General features: G+C 63.8%; 1 protein-coding gene across 1 annotated transcript in view; it reads left to right on the top strand.

Annotated features, from left to right (window-relative positions):
* The window catches only part of VPS45 (vacuolar protein sorting 45 homolog), a 36,837-nt gene that overhangs the window by 4,216 nt on the left and 13,150 nt on the right, over positions 1-19,471 (top strand). Inside the window, exons 4-11 of the mRNA XM_064175957.1 lie at positions 318-397; positions 1,357-1,425; positions 3,744-3,881; positions 4,884-4,994; positions 6,511-6,645; positions 8,455-8,568; positions 10,336-10,503; positions 16,281-16,439. Coding sequence (XP_064032027.1) covers positions 318-397; positions 1,357-1,425; positions 3,744-3,881; positions 4,884-4,994; positions 6,511-6,645; positions 8,455-8,568; positions 10,336-10,503; positions 16,281-16,439 — 974 coding nt within the window. The remainder of the gene's footprint in view (positions 1-317; positions 398-1,356; positions 1,426-3,743; positions 3,882-4,883; positions 4,995-6,510; positions 6,646-8,454; positions 8,569-10,335; positions 10,504-16,280; positions 16,440-19,471) is intronic.

Raw genomic sequence — 19,471 nt, 5'->3', positions numbered from 1 at the left:
CCAAGCTGAGGGCTCTCTGTGTGCCCTGCTCCAGAGAGGAGGAGTTGGAGCTGGAAGAGGGGAGATTGAGACTGGAGATGAGGAAGAGATTCTTGTGAGTGAGGGTGGGGGGAGCCTGGCACAGGTTGCCAGGGAGGTTGTGGCAAGTCCAAGGCCAGGTTGGACCTGTGCTGGGAGAGCTGTCCCTGGCCATGGCATGGAGCTGGATGATCTTGAAGGTCCTTCCCAGCCCATTCCATGCCCCTGGCTGAGCTGCTCCATGGTTTCTTGCTGTGTTGGTGGCTCTCAGCTGCTCCTTCACTGTTGTTTTCTTCCAGACTTCAGCAATGTGATCAGCAAGAGTGAGGTCAAGTCCTTGGCTGAGGCTGATGAGCAGGAGGTGGTGGCTGAAGTTCAGGTGAACTTCTGGCAGTTGAAAGTTTCCAATCATTCCCCAAAGGAGAGACCCCAGGACCTGGTGGGGCTGCTTGGAAGCAGCTGGAGATGAGCCAGGGGGTGCCCAGCTGGGCAAGAATGGCACCAGCAGCCTGGAATGGAGCAGCAATGCTGTGGGAGCTGCTGGGCAGAGTCCAGGGCAGGCTGGGAAGGTGCTGAGGGGCCTGAAGCAGCTCTGGGAGGAGCAAAGGCTGAGCCCTGGGGCTGAGAGCCTGCAGGAGAGCAGCCCCAGAGGGGCTCTGAGCTGAAGGGGCTGGGGTGGGGGGCAAGAGGCTGGGGCTGGCACCTTGGGAGTGGTGCCAAGGGGCAGCAAGTGGCAGCCAGGAGGAGCAGGGCAGGGATTGTGCCCCTGGGCTGGGCACTGGGGAGGGCAGAGCTGCAATGCTGGGGGCAGGGTTGGGCTGCTGAGTGCCAGGAGGGCACTGAAGAGCTGGAGCAGGGCAAGGAAGGTGGGGAAGGGTCTGGAGAAGAGGCTGGGGAGGAGCAGCTGAGGGAGCTGGGGGTGGTGAGGCTGGAGAAGAGGAGGCTGAGGGAGGCCTCCTTGGCCTCTGCAGCTGCCTGAGAGGAGGCTGCAGGCAGGTGGGGGTTGGGCTCTGGTGCCAAGGGACAAGCACAGGCCCAGAGGAGATGCCATCAGGCTGCCCCAGGGCAGGGTCAGGTTGGGCAGGAGGAACAATTTGTGCCCTGCAGGAGGGGTCAGGACCTGGCCCAGGGCAGTGCTGCAGTGCCCATGCCTGGAGGGGGTCCCAGGCCCTGGAGCTGTGGTGCTGAGGGCCAGTGTGGGCTCAGTGATTGGGGCTGAGGGATCTGAGCAGTTCTCTGACATGCTCAGCCTTGGGGGCTGCTTTCTTGGGGGTGCTGCTGGGACCTGGGGACCCCTCCCTGGGCTGGGACACCTCAGACTTTGCTTCCCCCTTGCAGGAGTTCTACGGCGACTACATCGCAGTCAACCCTCACCTCTTCTCCCTCAACCTCCTGGGCTGCTGCCAGGTATGGGAGCAGCTCCAGGGCCTTGCTCTGGCAGGCAGTAGAGGGAGCAGGAGCCAGAGTGGGGTTGGGGTTGGTGCTGGTGGCAGCTGCTGGTGCTGAGGGGAGGGACTCTGAGGAATCCACGCTGGGACCTCTGCTGAGTTGCTCCTCCAGACTCTGCTGGAAGGCTTCTGAGACCTGGGGATAAAACCTGAGGTGAGAAGGTTCAGCAGCAGGTTTGGAGAGGAGATGGCCTCAGGTTGCAGCAGGAGAGGTTTAGGTGAGACACCTGGAGGAGCTTTGAGCTCCCTTCCAGCCTGAGCCCTTCCATAGTCTCTGTCCCCTCACTCAGAGACTTCCCAGCCAGAGCTGTGACCACTGCAGTCCCTTTGTCCCTTTTGAAGGGGGCACACAGAAGCCCAGGCCAAGCTCAGGGCATTCAGCCAGGCCAAGTGGAAGGTGCTGCAGCTGGGTGGGTGCAGCCCCAAGCACAGCTCCAGGCTGGGTGGGGAATGGCTGAGAGCAGCCCTGAGGAACAGTCCCTGGGGGTCTGGAACAGCCCCTGGGGGTCTGGGCTGATGCAAAGCTCCACAGGAGCCTGCAGGGTGAGTGCAGCCCAGACACAACCCTGTGCTGGCTGCAGCCAGAGCAGTGTGGGCACAGGGCAAGGGAGGGGATTGTGCCCCTTGGCTCTGCTCTCCTCAGCCCCCACCTGCAGCCCTGGGGGCAGCTCTGGAGCCCCCAGCACAAGCAGGACATGGAAGTGTTGGAGCCAGCCCAGAGGAGGCCACCAAGATGCTGAGAGGGCTGCAGCAGCTCTGCTCTGAGCACAGGCTGAGAGAGTTGGGGCTGTGCAGGCTGGAGAGGAGAAGGCTTCCAGGAGCCCTTGGAGTGGCCTTGCAGGGTCTGCAGGAGGCTGCAGGAGGGCTGGGGAGGGACTGTTGGGAAGGGGTGGGGATGAGAGGAGGAGGAGGAGGTTTGAAGTGTCAGAGGGGAGATTGAAAGTGGATGTGAGGAAGAAGTGAGGGTGGTGAGAGCCTGGCACAGGTTTTCCAGGGTGGTTGTGGAGCACAGAAGCACCCAATGGGATCTTTGATCACATTGGGTGCTTCTGTGCTCCACAACCTCCCTGGAGGTGCTCAGCACCAGGCTGGATGAGGCCCTGAGTGACCTGAGCTGTCCCTGCCCATGGCCCTGCCTGAGCTTTGAGCTCCCTTCCAGCCAAAACCTTTCCATGAGTCTATGAAGAGAAAATTCTACCCTAAGAGAGTTCTCAAAGCCTGGCCCAGGCTGCCCAGGGAGGGAGTTGGAGCCTCATGTCTGGAAGGGTTGCAAAAGGGCAGAGATGTAGTGCTGAGGGCCAAGGATTAGTCTGGGCATGGAGAAGCCATTGTGGGCAGGCTGGAGAGGAGAAGGCTCCAGCAGAGTGGGCAGAGGGCAGGAGAGGAGACTCTGCCCTGGGCTGTGCTCAGAGCTCAGCTGCAGTGCTGTGGGCAGCAGCAGCAGGGCCCAGAGGTGCTGGAGGGAGGCCAGAGGAGGGCAGCAAGGGGAGGCAGGGCTGGAGCAGCTCTGCTGTGGGCACTGCCAGAGGGAGCTGGGGGGGTGCAGCCTGCAGAGGAGAAGGCTCCAGGGGCAGCTGAGAGCTGTGGCAGAGCCTGAAGGGAGCCTGCAGGGAGGCTGCAGAGAGCCTTTGGCTGAGGGAGTGTGAGGCAGGCCCAGGGCAGTGGTTTGGAGCTGAGGCAGAGCAGGGCAGAGTGGAGCTGAGGCAGGAGCTGAGCAGCAGCAGGGTGGGCAGAGGCTGGCACAGGGTGGGCAGAGGCTGGCACAGGCTGCCCAGGGAGGCTGTGGCTGCTGCTGCCTGGGGGTGCTGAGGGCCAGGCTGGAGGAGGTGCAGCTGAGAGCTGCCCCTGCCTGTGGCAGGAGCTTGGAGCTGAGCCCTGAGGTCCCTCCCAGCCTGGGCCCTGCTCTGCCTCTGTCCCTCTCTGCTCTCAGCACCTCCTGTGCAGCTCTCTGCTGCCTGCTGCAGCCGCCAGGGCTTGGTGCTCAGGGCAGGGCTCTGCACCCCCCAGCTCTGCACTGTGTCCTCCCTCCCTGCTTGCAGCCTGCTGTGGGGGCAGAGCTGCTGCTGGGCAGCTGCAGCCTTCTCCAAGGCTCTGCTCTGGGCTCCCTTTGGCCTCGCTGGAGCTGGCCCAGGCTGAGGACATCTCCCCCTGGAGCAGGAGCTCAGCCAGAGGGGGAGCATCCTCCTGGCCCTGCCTGTGGCTGCAGGAGGTTGGGGCTGAGCCCTGAGGTCCCTCCCAGCCTGGGCCCCGCTCTCATGACCCATTGGCTCCTCCCAGGGGCGCAGCTGGGACTCTGCTCACCTCGCCAGGACCACCCAAGGGCTGACTGCTCTGCTTCTGTCCCTGAAGAAGTGCCCCATGATCCGGTACCAGCTGTCCTCTGAGCCTGCCAAGAGGCTGGCAGAGTGTGTGAAGGTACAGCCAGGACCCTCCAATCTCTGCTTCAGTTTGCACTGGGGATGAGGATGAAAGTCTTGAGGGTGAGGGTGGGCAGAGCCTGGCACAGATTGCTCAGGGAGGTTGTGGCTGCCCCCAGGCTGGAGGTGTTCCAGGCCAGGCTGCATGAGGCCTTGAGCAGCCTGAGCTGGGGGAGCTGTCCCTGGGCATGGCAGGGCTGGAACTAGAGGAGATACAACACAGGAGGGTTTCACTTGATCTGGATCTGGGCTCCCCCCAGCTGCAGAGGGCCTGGGAGCTGCTGGGCAGAGTCCAGGGCAGGCTGGGAAGGTGCTGAGGGGCCTGGAGCAGCTCTGGGAGGAGCAAAGGCTGAGCCCTGGGGCTGAGAGCCTGCAGGAGAGCAGCCCCAGAGGGGCTCTGAGCTGAAGGGGCTGTGGGGGTGGGGGGCAAGAGGCTGGGGCTGGCACCTTGGGAGTGGTGCCAAGGGGCAGCAAGTGGCAGCCAGGAGGAGCAGGGCAGGGATTGTGCCCCTGGGCTGGGCACTGGGGAGGGCAGAGCTGCAGTGCTGGGGGCAGGGTTGGGCTGCTGAGTGCCAGGAGGGCATTGAGGAGCTGGAGCAGGGCAGAGAGAAGGGCAAGGAAGGTGGGGAAGGGTCTGGAGAAGTTCTCAGTGCTCAGCAAGAGGCTGTGGGAGGGGCAAGAGGCTGGGGCTGGCACCTTGGGAGTGGTGCCAAGGGGCAGCAAGTGGCAGGCAGGAGGTTGTGTGTGAGCAGGAGGAGAAAGTTGTTTGTTGTGAGGGTGCAGGAGGCTGGAGCAGGCTGCCCAGAGAGGCTGTGGAGCCTCCTGGTGTGCAGAGCTGCCAAGGCCTGCCCTGGGCACTGTGCTGCTGGGCAAGCTGCTGGGGGTGCCCTGCTGGGGCTGGGGGGGTGCAGGGGGATGCTCTCCAGAGGGTCCCTTCCCAGCCAGCCCAGCCTGGCCTGCTGCTGCTCTGGCTCCTGGCCCAGGCTGCCTCTCTCCCCAGCAAGTCATCACCAAGGAGTATGAACTCTTCGACTTCCGCCGCACCGAGGTCCCTCCCCTGCTGCTGCTCCTGGACCGCTCCGACGATGCCATCACTCCTCTGCTCAACCAGGTGATGCTCCCAGCTGCCAGCCTGCCTCCTGGAGGCAAACACTTGGTGCCCCTTGGCCTGACCCTGGGCACCACTTACAAGTTGGCAGCCCAAGCTCCTTGCCCCTCGCAGCCCCTTTAGCCCTTGCTGATGGGCAGGAATCCTCCTCCTGCTGCAGAGAGGCCGAGGAGCAGGCAGGACGTGGCAGGGGTTGTGTTGTGGGACCTCTGCCAGGCAGAGAGGGGCAGGTGGTGGTGGCACACAGATGTTTGAAGGGTTTGATCCTCCACTCCTCATCTTTTAGAGGCTGCTGCCTATGGAAACTACCTCCAGGGGTCCTTCTCCTTCGTGTTTGCACCATGCTGTGCTTTGGAGTTGCTCTTTTGTATGGGCAGGATAGAAAGTGGAGAGGAGAAGGCTGAGAGGGGACCTGAGCAGTGTCTGTGAAGATCTGAGGGCTGGGAGGCAAGAAGCAGGGGCCAGGCTCTTACTGGTGGTGCCCCAGGGGCCAGGCTCTTACTGGTGGTGCCCCAGGGGCAGGATCTTACTGGTGGTGCCCCCAGAGCCAGGATCTTACTGGTGGTGCCCCAGGGGCCAGGATCTTACTGATGGTGCCCCAGGGGCCAGGCTCTTACTGGTGGTGCCCCAGGGGCCAGGATCTTACTGATGGTGCCCCAGGGGCCAGGCTCTTACTGGTGGTGCCCCAGGGGCCAGGATCTTACTGGTGGTGCCCCAGGGGCCAGGCTCTTACTGGTGGTGCCCCAGGGGCCAGGCTCTTACTGGTGGTGCCCCAGGAGCCAGGATCTTACTGGTGGTGCCCCCGGAGCCAGGATCTTACTGGTGGTGCCCCAGGAGCCAGGATCTTACTGGTGGTGCCCCAGGGGCCAGGCTCTTACTGGTGGTGCCCCAGGGGCCAGGCTCTTACTGGTGGTGCCCCAGGAGCCAGGATCTTACTGGTGGTGCCCCAGGGGCCAGGATCTTACTGGTGGTGCCCCAGGAGCCCGGATCTTACTGGTGGTGCCCCAGGAGCCAGGCTCTTACTGGTGGTGCCCCAGGGGCCAGGCTCTTACTGGTGGTGCCCCAGGGGCCAGGCTCTTACTGGTGGTGCCCCAGGGGCCAGGCCAAGGGGTACCAAGTGGAGCCCAGAAGGTTGCATCTGAGCGGGGAGGGGGAAGTTGTTTGTGGTGAGGGTGCTGGAGGGCTGGAGCAGGCTGCCCAGAGAGGCTGTGGAGCCTCCTTGTGTGGAGAGGAGGCAGCAGTAAGGGACCTGCTGAGCCACTTGGATCCTCACAAGTCCATGGCACCAGATGGGATCCATCCTAGGTGCTGGGAGTTGAGAGCTGGGAGTTGAGAGCTTCCAACCCCTGCCCCGGGTTGCATCCCTCAGTGCCCTGCCCTGGCTGACCTCCAGAGGTCTCTTCCCCACCCCCCAACCATCCTCTGCTTTGCTTTTGCTTTGACTTCAGCCTGAAACCCATCCCTTGGCTCCCTGGCTGAGGTCACCATCTGCCTTTTTTCTCCTTGCCCACCTCCCCAGTGGACATACCAGGCCATGGTCCACGAGCTGCTGGGCATCAACAACAACCGCATCGACCTCTCCAGGGTGCCAGGCATCAGCAAGGACCTGCGGGAGGTTGTCCTGTCCGCCGAGAACGATGAGTTCTATGCCAATGTAGGTGTCTCAGAGGCCACCTCCACCCAGCTGGGCACCAGCTTCTTGGCTCTGCCACTTCCAGACAGCTTGCTCAGACAGCTCTGAGCCTGGAGGGGGGGGGGGGTGGCAGAGCTGCTGCCAGCGGCGGCGCTCGGAGTGCCGGCGGCAGCTGCTGGCGCTGGGGTTTGGGGGTCACAGCTGCAGCAGCTGCAGAGCTTTCTGCTTCCCCTGGCTCTCAGGGAGGGGTTGATGTGCAGCAGCACTTCTGGGTTTGGGTCACTGAGTTGCCAGCTTGAGGTGGGGACGTTGAGGTGGGAAAGGAGCTGCAGAGCTCAGCCCTGAGCTCAGCTGGCACAGCCCCAGCCAGAGCAGGCTGCTCACAGCCTCCAACACCCTGGAGTGGCCTGAGGGAGACCTGCAAAGCTCCTCCAGTCCCAACCCCCTGCACTCAGCAGGCACAGCCCCAGCCAGAGCAGGCTGCTCACAGCCTCCAACACCCTGGGGTGGCCTGAGGGAGAGCTGCAAAGCTCCTCCAGTCCCAACCCCCTGCACTCAGCAGGCACAGCCCCAGCCAGAGCAGGCTGCTCACAGCCCCCAGCAGCTGGTGCCAGCCAGGAGGCATCTCCCACCCTTCTGGGCAGCCTGGGTCAGGCTCTCCCCACCCTCAGCAGCTCCAATTTCTCCTCCTCTCCACTCCCCAATCTCCCTCTTGGGCTCTCAAACCATCTCCCCTTGTCCTGTCACCCCAGGCCCTGCTCCAGAGCCTGTTCCCAGCTCTCTGCTCAGCACTGGAAGCTCTCCAGAAGGTCTCCCTGGAGCCTTCTCTGCTCCAGGCTGGAGTCTTCCAGCCCTGCCACCACTGCTGTGGCCTCCCCAGTCCCTGTCTGTGCAGTGCTGAGGGCTCCAGAGCTGCCCTCAGCACTGCAGGGGAGGTCTCAGCAAGGAGCTTGAGCTATTGCTGGCTCAGCTCTGTGGTCCCATCCTGCTGACTGGCATCAGAGGCAGGGATTGGGGCAGGGAATTGGCTCAGAGCATCCAGGTGAGGTCAGCTGTGGAGTTTGCTGTCTGCCTGGTGCCAAGCTGAGGGCTCTCTGTGTGCCCTTCCCCAGAGAGAAGGAGTTGAAGCTGGAAGAGGGGAGAGTGGCCAGGAGAGCCAGGGGCAGCCTGGGCTGGCTGAGGAGCAGTGTGGGCAGCAGGAGCAGGGAGGTTCTTGTGCCCCTGTGCTGGCACTGCTCAGGCCAGCCCTGGAGTGCTGTGCCCAGCTCTGGGCTCCTGCATTGCAGAGAGCTGCTGAGGGGCTGGCAGGTGCCCAGAGCAGGGCAGCAAGGCTGGGGAGGGGCCTGGGGCTGTGCCCTGTGAGGAGAGGCTGAGGGAGCTGGGGGGGTGCAGCCTGGCCCAGAGCAGGCTGAGGGCATAGCTGATTGCTGCCTGCAGCTGCCTGCAGGGAGGCTGTGTCCAGCTGGGGTTGGGCTCTGGTGCCAGGCAGGCAGGGCCAGAAGCAGGGCACAGAGGCTGAAGCTGTGTCAGGGCAGGCTGAGGCTGGGTGTGAGGAGGAAGCTGTTGGCAGAGAGAGTGATTGGCACTGGCATGGGCTGCCCAGGGAGGTGGTGCAGTGCCCATGGCTGGGGGTGCTGAAGCCAAGGCTGGCTGGGGGCACTGAGTGCCATGGTCTGGTTGGTTGGGCAGGGCTGGGGGAGAGGTTGGCATGGCTGAGCCTGGAGCTCTCTGCCAGCCTGCCTGGCTCTGTGCCACTGTGCTTAGGTCAGCTCTGGCTGTGTGGAGCCATCAGAGTGGCTTTGCCTCAGCTCTGTCCCCTGTGCCCTGCAGAACATGTACCTGAACTTCGCAGAGATTGGCAGCAACATCAAGAACCTCATGGAGGACTTCCAGAGGAGGAAGCCTAAGGAGCAGCAGAAGTTGGAGTCCATCGCAGACATGAAGGTAGGTGGCACTGAGGGCACCTCCCGAGGTCCTCCTGCTGCACTGCAGTGCAGCTCCCAGCAGCTCTGACCTCTGCTGGGCTCCTCTCCTGGAGCCTTCCTGCCCTCTCCTGGAGCCTTCCTGCCCTCTCCTGGAGCCTTCCTGCCCTCTCCTGGTGCCACAGGTCTTGGCTGAAGCCTTCCACAGGCACCACCACTGTGCTGTGGGCTCCAAGCTTGCTGATGAGGCCTTGCTGGAGCCCCCAAAGCTCTCCAGAAGCTCTGGTTTAAGGTTTTGGTTTCCCAGACTCTGGAATCTCAGCTGGCAGCAGCTCTCTGCTCAGGAGTTCAACCAGCCCTGGAGATCCCAGATGGGATCCAAGCCCCTGCTGTGCCCAGGGACACCTCCACCAGCTCAAGGCCTCACCCAGCCTGGCCTTGAACAACTCCAGGGAGGTTGTGGAGCAGAGGCACAGGATGGGATCAAAGATCACAACCTCCCTGGGCAGCCTGTTTGGCTCCATAGATCCCAGCCCAGCTCCTGCTCCCAGCTCCTGCAGCCTCTGCCTCCTCTGCTGCTTAAACCCAGCCCAGAGCCTGCTTCTGCTGGAGCATCCCCAGGGGCAGCCCCAGGGGCAGTGCCAGGAGCAGCCCCAGGGGCAGCCCCTGGGCTTCAGGCCTGCATCATCCACAGGCCCACACTGGCACTGCCTGGCTTAGGTCAGCTGCACTTAGTGAGGGGAGTTTAATGCTGCTCGCTTGCAGCTGCTGGCCCTGGGTGCCCACATCTGGCCCTGCTTGCCCACATCTGACCCTGGTTGCCCAGATGTGCTGTTGGCTCTGGTTGCCCATATCTGGCCCCGGTTGCCCAGATGCACTGCTAGCCCTGGTTGCCCACATCTGACCCTGGTTGCCCAGGTGTGCTGCTGGCCCTGCTTGCCCACGTCTGACCCTGATTGCTCAGATGCACTGCTAGCCCTGGTTGCCCACATCTGGCCCTGGTTGCCCAGATGTGCTGCTGGCCCTGCTTGCCCACATCTGGCCCTGGTTGCCCACATCTGCTGCTAGCCCTGGTTGCCCTCATCTGGCCCCGGTTGCCCACATCTGCAGCTCTGGCAGCCCCCCCAGGCGCTGCTGCCCTGCCCCGAGCCTCTCTCTGCTGGCCCTGCCCCGAGCCTCTCTCTGCTGGCCCTGCCCCGAGCCTCTCTCTGCTGGCCCTGCCCCGAGCCTCTCTCTGCTGGCCCTGCCCCGAGCCTCTCTCTGCTGGCCCTGCCCCGAGCCTCTCTCTGCTGGCCCTGCCCCGAGCCTCTCTCTGCTGGCCCTGCCCCGAGCCTCTCTCTGCTGGCCCTGCCCCGAGCCTCTCTCTGCTGGCCCTGCCCCGAGCCTCTCTCTGCTGGCCCTGCCCTGAGCCTCTCTCTGCTGGCCCTGCCCTGAGCCTCTCTGTGCCGGCCCTGCCCCGAGCCTCTCTCTGCTGGCCCTGCCCTGAGCCTCTCTGTGCCGGCCCTGCCCCGAGCCTCTCTCTGCTGGCCCTGCCCTGAGCCTCTCTCTGCTGGCCCTGCCCTGAGCCTCTCTCTGCTGGCCCTGCCCTGAGCCTCTCTGCTGGCCCTGCCCCGAGCCACTCTCTGCTGGCCCTGCCCCGAGCCACTCTCTGCTGGCCCTGCCCCGAGCCACTCTCTGCTTGCCCTGCCCTGAGCCACTCTCTGCTTGCCCTGAGCTGCTCTCTGCTTGCCCTGCCCTGAGCCATTCTGTGCTGGCCTTGCCCTGAGCCACTCTCTGCTTGCCCCCCCAGGCCTTCGTGGAGACCTATCCGCAGTTCCGGAAGCTCTCCGGCGCCGTGGCCAAGCATGTGACAGTGGTGGGGGAGCTCTCCCGCCTGGTGGGGGACAGGAACCTGCTGGAGGTCTCCGAGGTGGAGCAGGAGTTGGCCTGCCAGAACGACCACTCCAGTGCCCTGCAGGTAACCTGGGCCCCAAGCCCTGCCCTGTGTGCTCAGGGTGCAGCTGGACTCAGCCCAGAGAGCCTCAGGCTGGGAGCGAGCTCAGAGCTCAGCCAGCTCCAACCTCCTGCCACAGGCAGGGACAGCTCCTGCCAGCACAGGCTGCTCCTCCAGCCTGGCCTTGGAGCAGCCACAGCCTCCCTGGGTACCCTGTGCCAGGCTCTGCCCACCCTGTGCCAGCCTCTGCCCACCCTGCTGCTGCCCAGCTCCTGCCTCAGCTCCACTCTGCCCTGCTCTGCCTCAGCTCCAAACCACTGCCCTGGGCCTGCCTCACACTCCCTCAGCCAAAGGCTCTCTGCAGCCTCCCTGCAGGCTCCCTTCAGGCTCTGCCACAGCTCTCAGCTGCCCCTGGAGCCTTCTCCTCTGCAGGCTGCACCCCCCCAGCTCCCTCTGGCAGTGCCCACAGCAGAGCTGCTCCAGCCCTGCCTCCCCTTGCTGCCCTCCTCTGGCCTCCCTCCAGCAGCTCTGGGCCCTGCTGCTGCTGCTGCTGCCCACAGCACTGCAGCTGAGCTCTGAGCACAGCCCAGGGCAGAGTCTCCTCTCCTGCCCTCTGCCCACTCTGCTCTGCCTGCAGCTCAGGGTGGGATTATTGATCCCCAAACTCTCCTTGGTGATGGAAGTTGGATGCTGGAAGCCTGTGGGAGTTCTTCAGGGCTGGGAGCTGTTGGGCTGAGTCCTCTCCTCCCTCCCCAGCTCAGTCTGGGCTAAGTCATCATTAAGGGGTGGCTTGAGGAGCAGCTTTGCAAACTGTCTTCACACTTCCCTCCTCCTCTGCAGGCAGTTGGCTCCTGCCAGGCTGCCACTCCACAGCAAACTAACCCCTTGGACCCCCCTGCAGAGGCCTAGGGAGGAGAAGAGATGGAATCCATCAGGCAGGTGGTGGAAGGAGAGGAAGTGGCCTGGAATTACTGCAGGGCAGGCTCAGCTTGGCCATGGGGAACAATTTCTGCCCCTTGAGCTTTGCCCAGGCCTGGCCCAGGCTGCCCAGAGGCAGTGGTGGAGTCCCCCAGCCCTGGAGGGGTTCCCAAGCCCTGGGGCTGTGGTGCTGAGTGCCATGGGCTGGTAGTGCTGCCCTGGCACTGCTGGGTGCAGGATTGGACCTGATGTTCTTCAAGGTCTCTGCTTGAAAGGAGGCTGCAGCCAGGTGGGGGTTGGGCTCTTGTGCCAAGGAACAAGGGACAGGCCCAGAGGAGATGGCCTCAAGGCTGCCCCAGGGCCCCCAGGAGCAATTTGTGCCCTGCAGGAGGGGTCAGAGCCTGGCCCAGGCTGCCAGGGAGGTGCTGCTGGGCCTATGCCTGGAGGTGCTCCAGAGCCTTGTGCCCTTGGCACCTGTGGCCAAGGTTAGGTGCCTGTGGAGGGGTTGGGTTTGTGCTTGGGCTGGATGCTCTTGAAGGTCACCCAGCAGCTGGGTGAGCCCAGGAGTTCTCTGCCCCAGGCTGTTCCCTGTGGCTTCTGCTTCTTTCTGCTCTCTTTTTGCAGTGGGAGAAGCTCTGAGATGAAAGATTCCTTTGGCAGGGGACAGGAAAAGCCCTGAGAGAGCTCTGTGACAGCCCAGCCTGCAGAGCTGACCCCATGCTGGCTCCTTCAGCTGCTGAGCCCTCCCCAGGGCAAAGGGAGCATTGTTGGGAGGGACTGGGTGAGGGAATCAGGCAGTGAGGGAGGCTGGAAAAGGCCTCCAAGAGCATGGAGTCAGCCTCCAGCCCAGCAGTGCCAGGGCACCACCAGCCATGGCCCTCAGCACCACAGCTCCAGGGATGGAAACTGCCCTGGGCAGCCTGGGCCAGGCTCAGGGGGCACAAATTGTTCCTCATGCCCAACCTGACCCTGCCCTGGGGCAGCCTGAGGGCATCTCCTCTGCTCCTGTCCCTTGGCACCAGAGCCCAACCCCCACCTGACTGCAGCCTCCTCTCAGGCAGCTGCAGAGGCCAAGGAGGCCTCCCCTCAGCCTCCTCTTCCTCAGCCTCCCCACCCCCAGCTCCCTCAGCTGCTCCTCCTCTGCCTTCTCCAGACCCTTCCCCACCTTCCTTGCCCTGCTCCAGCTCCTCAGTGCCCTCCTGGCAGGACTCAGCAGCCCAACCCTGCCCCCAGCCTTGCAGCTGTGCCCTCCCCAGTGCCCAGCCCAGGGGCACAACCCCTGCCCTGCTCCTGCCCACACTATCAGAGATCCACCTGCAATTTGCTGTCAGATCCCAGGTCCTTGATGGTTTTTGTCCAGCTGGGGCAGGAGTTCTCCACCCAGCAGAGTCCTTGAGGCAAGCTCTGGCTGCAGCTCAGAGCCAGGACTCTGCCAGCCTGCAGCTCAGGCTGGTGCTGTGCTCCACGGGGGTGGCTGGGGCTAAGATTAGACTCTCTAAAGTGTTGTCATCACTACCCAGATCCCAAACTGCTGTGAATCAGCAGAGGCCTGGAGGCCTCAGCCCAGCTCTCTCTGAGCCCAGAGCTGCTGAGGGGCTGGCAGGTGCCCAGAGCAGGGCAGCAAGGCTGGGGAGGGGCCTGGGGCTGTGCCCTGTCAGGAGAGGCTGAGGGAGCTGGGGGGGTGCAGCCTGGCCCAGAGCAGGCTGAGGGCAGAGCTGATTGCTGCCTGCAGCTGCCTGCAGGGAGGTTGTGGCCAGCTGGGGTTGGGCTCTGGTGCCAGGCAGGCAGGGCCAGAAGCAGGGCACAGAGGCTGAAGCTGTGTCAGGGCAGGCTGAGGCTGGGTGTGAGGAGGAAGCTGTTGGCAGAGAGAGTGATTGGCACTGGCATGGGCTGCCCAGGGAGGTGGTGCAGTGCCCATGGCTGGGGGTGCTGAAGCCAAGGCTGGCTGAGGGCACTGAGTGCCATGGGCTGGTTGGTTGGGCAGGGCTGGGAGAGAGGTTGGCATGGCTGAGCCTGGAGCTGTCTGCCAGCCTGCCTGGCTCTGGGACTCTATGGGCACAGGTTCTGGAGCACCTCCTGCCATGGGCACTGCACCACCTCTCTGGGCCAGGCCCTGACCACTCCTGCAGGGCACAAATTGCTCCTCATGGCCAACCTGACCCTGCCCTGGGGCAGCCTGAGGGCATCTCCTCCTGCCCTGTCCCTTGTTCCTTGGCACCAGAGCCCACCTGGCTGCAGCCTCCTCTCAGGGAGCTGTAGAGGGCAATGAGGCCTCCCCACCCCCAGCTCCCCCTCCCCAGCTCTCCTCTCCAGACCCTTCCCCACCTTCCTTGCCCTTCTCTGTTCCCTCTCCAGCTCCTCAATACCCTCCTGGCACTGAGGAATCCAAACCTGCCCCCAGGACTTGAGATGTGCTCCCAGCAGTGCCCAGCCCAGGGCAGTGGCTGCTGCCAGGGTGCCTGCTCCTGGGGGGGCAGCAGCAGTGGCTGCAGCAGCAGGAAGCCTGTGGGACAGAGCAGCCATTGTCCAGCTGGGATTCCACAGCTTCCATCCAGGCTCATGTCCTGTGTCAGGATTAATAAGGAGCAAGGGGCAAGGAGAACCCAAATGTGCTGCTCTGAAGGGGCCCTGGGGCCAACAGGGCCAAGGACAACCCCCGAGGTGCCATCAGGAGGGGACAATGCAGCTTTTGTGCCAGGCACTGCCTCATTCTTCATTGGCCCTGTGGCCTTGGCCCTTTGCTGCCACGAATAGACTCTGAGAGGCCACAGCCTGGGGCAGCACAGCTGAAGAGAAGCTCTGGAGGCCTCTGCTAGAGCAAGCCACCAGCTCCACCCTTCTGCACCCCAAAGCCCTCAAGCATGAGGCTGGAAGCAGCTTTACTGCTGGGAAGATGCAGAACGACCTGGGGAGTGCAGGGCAAGGCCTGGATTGGCACCAAGGGGGGACCCAAGCAGCCACAGACTGGGTTGGGTTGGAGGGGGAGGACCTCAAAGCTCCTCCAGGGACACCTCCCCCAGCTCAGGCTGCTCAAGGACTCATCCAGCCTGGCCTGGAACACCTCCAGCTTGGGGGCAGCCACAGCCTCCCTGGGCAGCCTGTGCCAGGCTCTCCCCAGCCTCACTCTCCACAACTTCTGCCTCCTCTCCACTCTCTCTCTCCCCTCTCCCAGCCCAAAGCCATTCTCCCTCCTCCTGCCACTGCCAACCCTTGCCCAAAGTCCCTCCTCAGCTCTCCTGCAGCCCCTCCAGGCACTGCCAGGCTGCTCTGAGCTCTCCCTGCAGCCTCTCCTCACTCTGCTCTCTCCCTGCAGCCTCTCCTCACTCTGCTCTCTCTCTGCAGCCTCTCCTCCCCCTGCTCTCTCTCTGCAGCCTCTCCTCACTCTGCTCTCTCCCTGCAGCCTCTCCTCACTCTGCTCTCTCTCTGCAGCCTCTCCTCCCCCTGCTCTCTCTCTGCAGCCTCTCCTCACTCTGCTCTCTCTCCCTGCAGCCTCTCCTCACTCTGCTCTCTCTCCCTGCAGCCTCTCCTCCCCCTGCTCTCTCTCTCTGCAGCCTCTCCTCCCCCTGCTCTCTCTCTCTGCAGCCTCTCCTCACTCTGCTCTCTCTCCCTGCAGCCTCTCCTCACTCTGCTCTCTCCCTGCAGCCTCTCCTCACTCTGCTCTCTCTCCCTGCAGCCTCTCCTCCCCCTGCTCTCTCTCTCTGCAGCCTCTCCTCCCCCTGCTCTCTCTCTGCAGCCTCTCCTCACTCTGCTCTCTCTCCCTGCAGCCTCTCCTCACTCTGCTCTCTCTCTCTGCAGCCTCTCCTCACTCTGCTCTCTCTCTCTGCAGCCTCTCCTCACTCTGCTCTCTCTCTCTGCAGCCTCTCCTCACTCTGCTCTCTCTCCCTGCAGCCTCTCCTCACTCTGCTCTCTCTCTCTGCAGCCTCTCCTCACTCTGCTCTCTCTCTGCAGCCTCTCCTCACTCTGCTCTCTCTCTGCAGCCTCTCCTCCCCCTGCTCTCTCTCTGCAGCCTCTCCTCCCCCTGCTCTCTCTCTGCAGCCTCTCCTCACTCTGCTCTCTCTCTCTGCAGCCTCTCCTCCCCCTGCTCTCTCTCTGCAGCCTCTCCTCACTCTGCTCTCTCTCTCTGCAGCCTCTCCTCACTCTGCTCTCTCTCCCTGCAGCCTCTCCTCCCCCTGCTCTCTCTCCCTGCAGCCTCTCCTCACTCTGCTCTCTCTCTCTGCAGCCTCTCCTCACTCTGCTCTCTCTCTGCAGCCTCTCCTCACTCTGCTCTCTCTCCCTGCAGCCTCTCCTCACTCTGCTCTCTCTCCCTGCAGCCTCTCCTCACCCTGCTCTCTCTCCCTGCAGCCTCTCCTCACCCTGCTCTCTCTCCCTGCAGCCTCTCCTCACTCTGCTCTCTCTCCCTGCAGCCTCTCCTCACTCTGCTCTCTCTCTCTGCAGCCTCTCCTCACTCTGCTTTCTCTCCCTGCAGCCTCTCCTCACTCTGCTCTCTCTCCCTGCAGCCTCTCCTCACTCTGCTCTCTCTCTGCAGCCTCTCCTCACTCTGCTCTCTCCCTGCAGCCTCTCCTCACTCTGCTCTCTCCCTGCAGCCTCTCCTCACTCTGCTCTCTCTCTCTGCAGCCTCTCCTCACTCTGCTCTCTCCCTGCAGCCTCTCCTCACTCTGCTCTCTCTCTCTGCAGCCTCTCCTCACTCTGCTCTCTCCCTGCAGCCTCTCCTCCCCCTGCTCTCTCTCTGCAGCCTCTCCTCCCCCTGCTCTCTCTCTGCAGCCTCTCCTCACTCTGCTCTCTCTCTCTGCAGCCTCTCCTCACTCTGCTCTCTCCCTCAGCCTCTCCTCACTCTGCTCTCTCCCTCAGCCTCTCCTCACTCTGCTCTCTCCCTGTGCCCGCAGAACGTTCGCCGCCTGCTGCAGAACCCCAAGGTGTCGGAGCTGGATGCTGCCAGGCTGGTGATGCTCTATGCCCTGCACTACGAGAGGCACAGCAGCAGCAGCCTGCCAGGGCTGCTGGCAGAGCTGAGGGGCCGAGGGGTGCAGGAGAAGTACCGCAAGGTGAGGCCAGCAGCACTGCAGGGAGCAGCTTTGGGCCCAGCCCTGCAGGCATTCGAGGGCGGCTTTGGTGCGGGGCTGCAGCTGGATGCTGGGGGCAGGGTTGGGCTCCTTGGTGCCAGGAGGACATTGAGGAGCTGGAGCAGGGCACAAAGGTGGGCAGGGAAGGGTCTGGGGAAGGGCAGCTCAAGTTGCTGGGGAAGAGGAGGCTGAGAGGGGAGGCCTCATTGACCTCTGCAGCTCCCTGAGTGGAGGCTGCAGCCAGGTTGGGGTTGGGCTCCTTGGTGCCAGGAGGACATTGAGGAGCTGGAGCAGGGCACAAAGATGGGCAGGGAAGGGTCTGGGGAAGGGCAGCTCAAGGAGCTGGGGAAGAGGAGGCTGAGAGGGGAGGCCTCATTGACCTCTGCAGCTCCCTGAGTGAAGGCTGCAGCCAGGTTGGGGTTGGGCTTCTTGGTGCCAGGAGGACATTGAGGAGCTGGAGCAGGGCACAAAGATGGGCAGGGAAGGGTCTGGGGAAGGGCAGCTGAAGGAGCTGGGGGTGGTGAGGCTGAGGGGGGAGGCCTCATTGACCTCTGCAGCTCCCTGAGTGGAGGCTGCAGCCAGGTTGGGGTTGGGCTCCCTGGTGCCAGGAGGACATTGAGGAGCTGGAGCAGGGCACAAAGATGGGCAGGGAAAGTGGGGAAGGGTCTGGGGAAGGGCAGCTGAAGGAGCTGGGGATGGTGAGGCTGGGATGGAGGAGGCTGAGAGGTGAGGCCTCATTGACCTCTGCAGCTCCCTGAGTGGAGGCTGCAGCCAGGTTGGGGTTGGGCTCCCTGGTGCCAGGAGGACATTGAGGAGCTGGAGCAGGGCACAAAGATAGGCAGGGAAGGGTCTGGGGAAGGGCAGCTGAAGGAGCTGGAGGTGGTGAGGCTGGGATGGAGCAGGCTGAGAGGGGAGGCCTCATTGACCTCTGCAGCTCCCTGAGAGGAGGCTGCAGCCAGGTTGGGGTTGGGCTCCTTGGTGCCAGGAGGACATTGAGGAGCTGGAGTAGGGCACAAAGATGGGCAGGGAAGGGCAGCTCAAGGAGCTGGGGAAGAGGAGGCTGAGGGTGTCCTCATTGACCTCTGCAGCTCCCTGAGTGAAGGCTGCAGCCAGGTGGGGGTTGGGCTCTGGTGCCAAGGGCCAGGAGCAGAGGAGGTGCCCTCAGGCTGCCCCAGGACAAGTTCAGGTTGGTCCCAAGGAACAATTTGTGCCCTGCAAGAGTGGTCAGGGCCTGGCCCAGGCTGCCCAGAGAGGTGGTGCAGTGCAGTGCCCATGCCTGGAGCCACTCCAGAGCCCTGTGCCCAGGGTTTGGTGGCTGTGGTGGGTGGGGGTTGGCTTATGATTGGTCTGGATGCCCTTGGAGGTCTTCTCCAACCCTACTGGCTCTGTAATGAGCTGTTCCTAAGGTCCCTTCCATCCCTTCTGGGCTGCTTGGGGCTGTCCCTGCTGGCTGCAGGGAGCTTGCTCTGGGTGGCCTTTGGAGCTCCCTTCCAACCCAGCCCATGTGGTGCTGAGGGCCTTGGGTTGGCATCAGCCTTGGAGGCAGAAGGGGCTTGGGCTTGGCTTGAGCTCTCCTCTGACCAGCACCACTCTGCAGTGCTGAGCTTGGCTGGGCCCTGCAGGTGCCACTTCCAAATCCCAACTTCATCTCCACCCCCAAATCAGCCTGAGTGGAGCAGAGCTGTGCTGGGATGGGTGCCTGGCACAGAGGTGGGCATGGGAGCTGCTTCCTTTCTCCTCTCCCTTCTTCCCACCCTCCTGCAAGAAGAAGCAAGAGTTGCAGCCAAGGACTTTGGAGCCTGGCAGAGGAGCTGGGCTGGGAGGGAGAGGAGAGAGGATGGCAGCACTTGGCAGGAGCAGTGAGCAGCTGGAGAGGAGGTGGAGAAGCAGAATGATGCCAGCTTGGGGGCAGATCTGCAGCAGGCACTGCCAAGTGAAGCCTCTCTCCTGCAGGCCACTGCAGTGCCAGCCTGAGCTGCTTGCTGCAGGCAGAGTCCTCCATGGGCCTGGAGGATGCTTTGGGTTGGAGGTGACCTCTGGGCACAGCCAGGGCAGGGCACACAGGGGCACAGGCAGGGCAGGGGCTGGCTGCTCTGGGCACCAGCCAGGGCAGGGCACACAGGGGCACAGGCAGGGCAGGGGCTGGCTGCTCTGGGCACCAGCCAGGGCAGGGCACACAGGGGCACAGGCAGGGCACAGAGGGGCACAGCCAGGGCAGGGCTGGCAGCTCTGGGCACCAGCCAGGGCAGGGCACACAGGGGCACAGCCAGGGCAGGGGCTGGCAGCTCTGGGCACCAGCCAGGGCAGGGCACACAGGGGCACAGCCAGGGCAGGGGCTGGCAGCTCTGGGCACAGCCAGGGCAGGGCACACAGGGGCACAGCCAGAGCAGGGCTTGGCAGCTCTGGGCACCAGCCAGGGCAGGGCACACAGGGGCACAGCCAGGGCAGGGGCTGGCAGCTCTGGGCACAGCCAGGGCAGGGCACACAGGGGCACAGCCAGAGCAGGGCTTGGCAGCTCTGGGCACCAGCCAGGGCAGGGCACACAGGGGCACAGCCAGGGCAGGGGCTGGCAGCTCTGGGCACAGCCAGGGCAGGGCACACAGGGGCACAGCCAGAGCAGGGCTTGGCAGCTCTGGGCACCAGCCAGGGCAGGGCACACAGGGGCACAGCCAGGGCAGGGTCTGGCAGCTCTGGGCACCAGCCAGGGCAGGGCACACAGGGGCACAGCAAGGGCAGGGGCTGGCAGCTCTGGGCACAGCCAGGCCAAGCCCACTGCAAAGCAGGAGTAGCCAGGGCAGGGCACACAGAGGCACAGGCAGGGCAGGGCACAGAGGGGCACAGGCAGGGCACACAGGGGCATAGGCAGGGCAGCGCACAGAGGGGCACAGGCAGGGCAGGGGTTGGCAGCTCTGGGCACCAGCCAGGCCGAGCCCACTGCAAAGCAGGAGCAGCCAGGGCAGGGCACAGAGGGGCACAGCCAGGGCAGGGCACACAGGGGCACAGGCAGGGCAGGG

The sequence above is a fragment of the Pogoniulus pusillus genome, chromosome 43, assembly GCF_015220805.1.
Source record: "Pogoniulus pusillus isolate bPogPus1 chromosome 43, bPogPus1.pri, whole genome shotgun sequence".
Lineage (NCBI taxonomy): Eukaryota > Metazoa > Chordata > Aves > Piciformes > Lybiidae > Pogoniulus > Pogoniulus pusillus.
The sequence above is the reverse complement of the archived record's forward strand: the minus strand, read 5'-3'. Positions and strand labels throughout refer to the sequence as shown.